This window comes from Condylura cristata, unplaced genomic scaffold (assembly GCF_000260355.1).
Source record: "Condylura cristata isolate star-nosed mole 26May11 unplaced genomic scaffold, ConCri1.0 scaffold00014, whole genome shotgun sequence".
NCBI lineage: Eukaryota > Metazoa > Chordata > Mammalia > Eulipotyphla > Talpidae > Condylura > Condylura cristata.
Genome location: NW_004567115.1, coordinates 53,271,792 through 53,272,866, shown reverse-complemented (window position 1 = coordinate 53,272,866; position 1,075 = coordinate 53,271,792). Strand labels below are relative to the sequence as shown.

The 1,075-nt window shown below is 68.7% G+C and overlaps 1 protein-coding gene across 1 annotated transcript in view; it reads right to left on the bottom strand.

The window, feature by feature from the left end:
- FDFT1 (farnesyl-diphosphate farnesyltransferase 1) overlaps positions 1 to 1,075 on the bottom strand; it is a 51,775-nt gene that overhangs the window by 11,659 nt on the left and 39,041 nt on the right. The window contains exon 8 of the mRNA XM_012724813.1: positions 935 to 1,025. Within this exon, the coding sequence (XP_012580267.1) occupies positions 935 to 1,025 (91 nt within the window). The remainder of the gene's footprint in view (positions 1 to 934; positions 1,026 to 1,075) is intronic.

The window sequence follows — 1,075 nt, the reverse complement described above, 5'->3', positions numbered from 1 at the left end:
CGAGGCCTCCGGGTGGGGTCGAGGGCGGACACTGCGGAAGTGATGACTCTTGTTTACCTATGCGCAAGAGGCTCCAACCTAAACACCTGCCTTGGAGAGCCCCAGTCCTGTCCACCTTAAGCCCAGAGATAAGGCGCTCGGAGGCGGTCACCCGGCACTGAGCTGTCCCGGGTCCGTGGCCCCAGGGACTGTTCTGCAAGGACACAGGAATCCGTCACGCTCTGAGTGCAGACCGCGGTCAGGCTGCCAGCGCGCGCGAAACACGCAGGCCCGTGACTCACGTCCTCACTCATCAGCATCGGGGGCAGGCACGGGCCCCCGACGTCACCCTCAGGCCGCGGGGCCTGGCGCAGAGCGGGGCGCGGCTGCTGGGCACGAGATGGGGTCCCCAGAGCGTGCAGACAACCACTGCTCTGCAGACCGCCGGGGCTGGGTGCTGCCCACGGCCTCCCTGGGCGCGCAGGGCCCTGCCAGCACTGCCGCGCCCCCGCGCAGGGCACAGTCGGGGCCCTGACGGTGTGGGGGTCTCGCTTCCAGCTGGCCTGTGCGGCTCGGGGACCGTCACCCACGCAGCCAGCTGCCGGCCGGGGCCCTGACGTGGCAGGCGCCCCGAGAAACCCCTGCGTCCCCCCTGCAGCCCGCCCTGAACGCCAGAGAGGTGGGGGAGCGCCTCACCCGGCCAGCCCCTCTTCTGCACACAGGCGCGGGGGACAGTCTCACAGCAACTGGGGCCCTCACAGCCCTGAGGACAGGTGCGGGCGGAGGGCGCCTCACCCCCGGCAGGAGCGAGCTTCCCTGTAAATGCCGAGAACAGCCACAGCCCCTAGAGAACAGCAACTCCCAAAGCACGGCACAGTCTAGAATTAGGTGGAAGAAGACCAAAGTGGCCACGCGCTGAGCAGCTAGAGGCCACGGTGGCGAGAGGCTTCCTCACTTGCGAGGAGCTGACTGCGCCCCCACCCGCCTGGGCGCCGAAGTCCGAACCCCCAGTATAGGACACGGGGCTGTAGACGAGGGCTCGAGATCTGGGCAGAGAACAGGGGTGCTGATACAGAGGGAGCACGGCGCGAGGCCA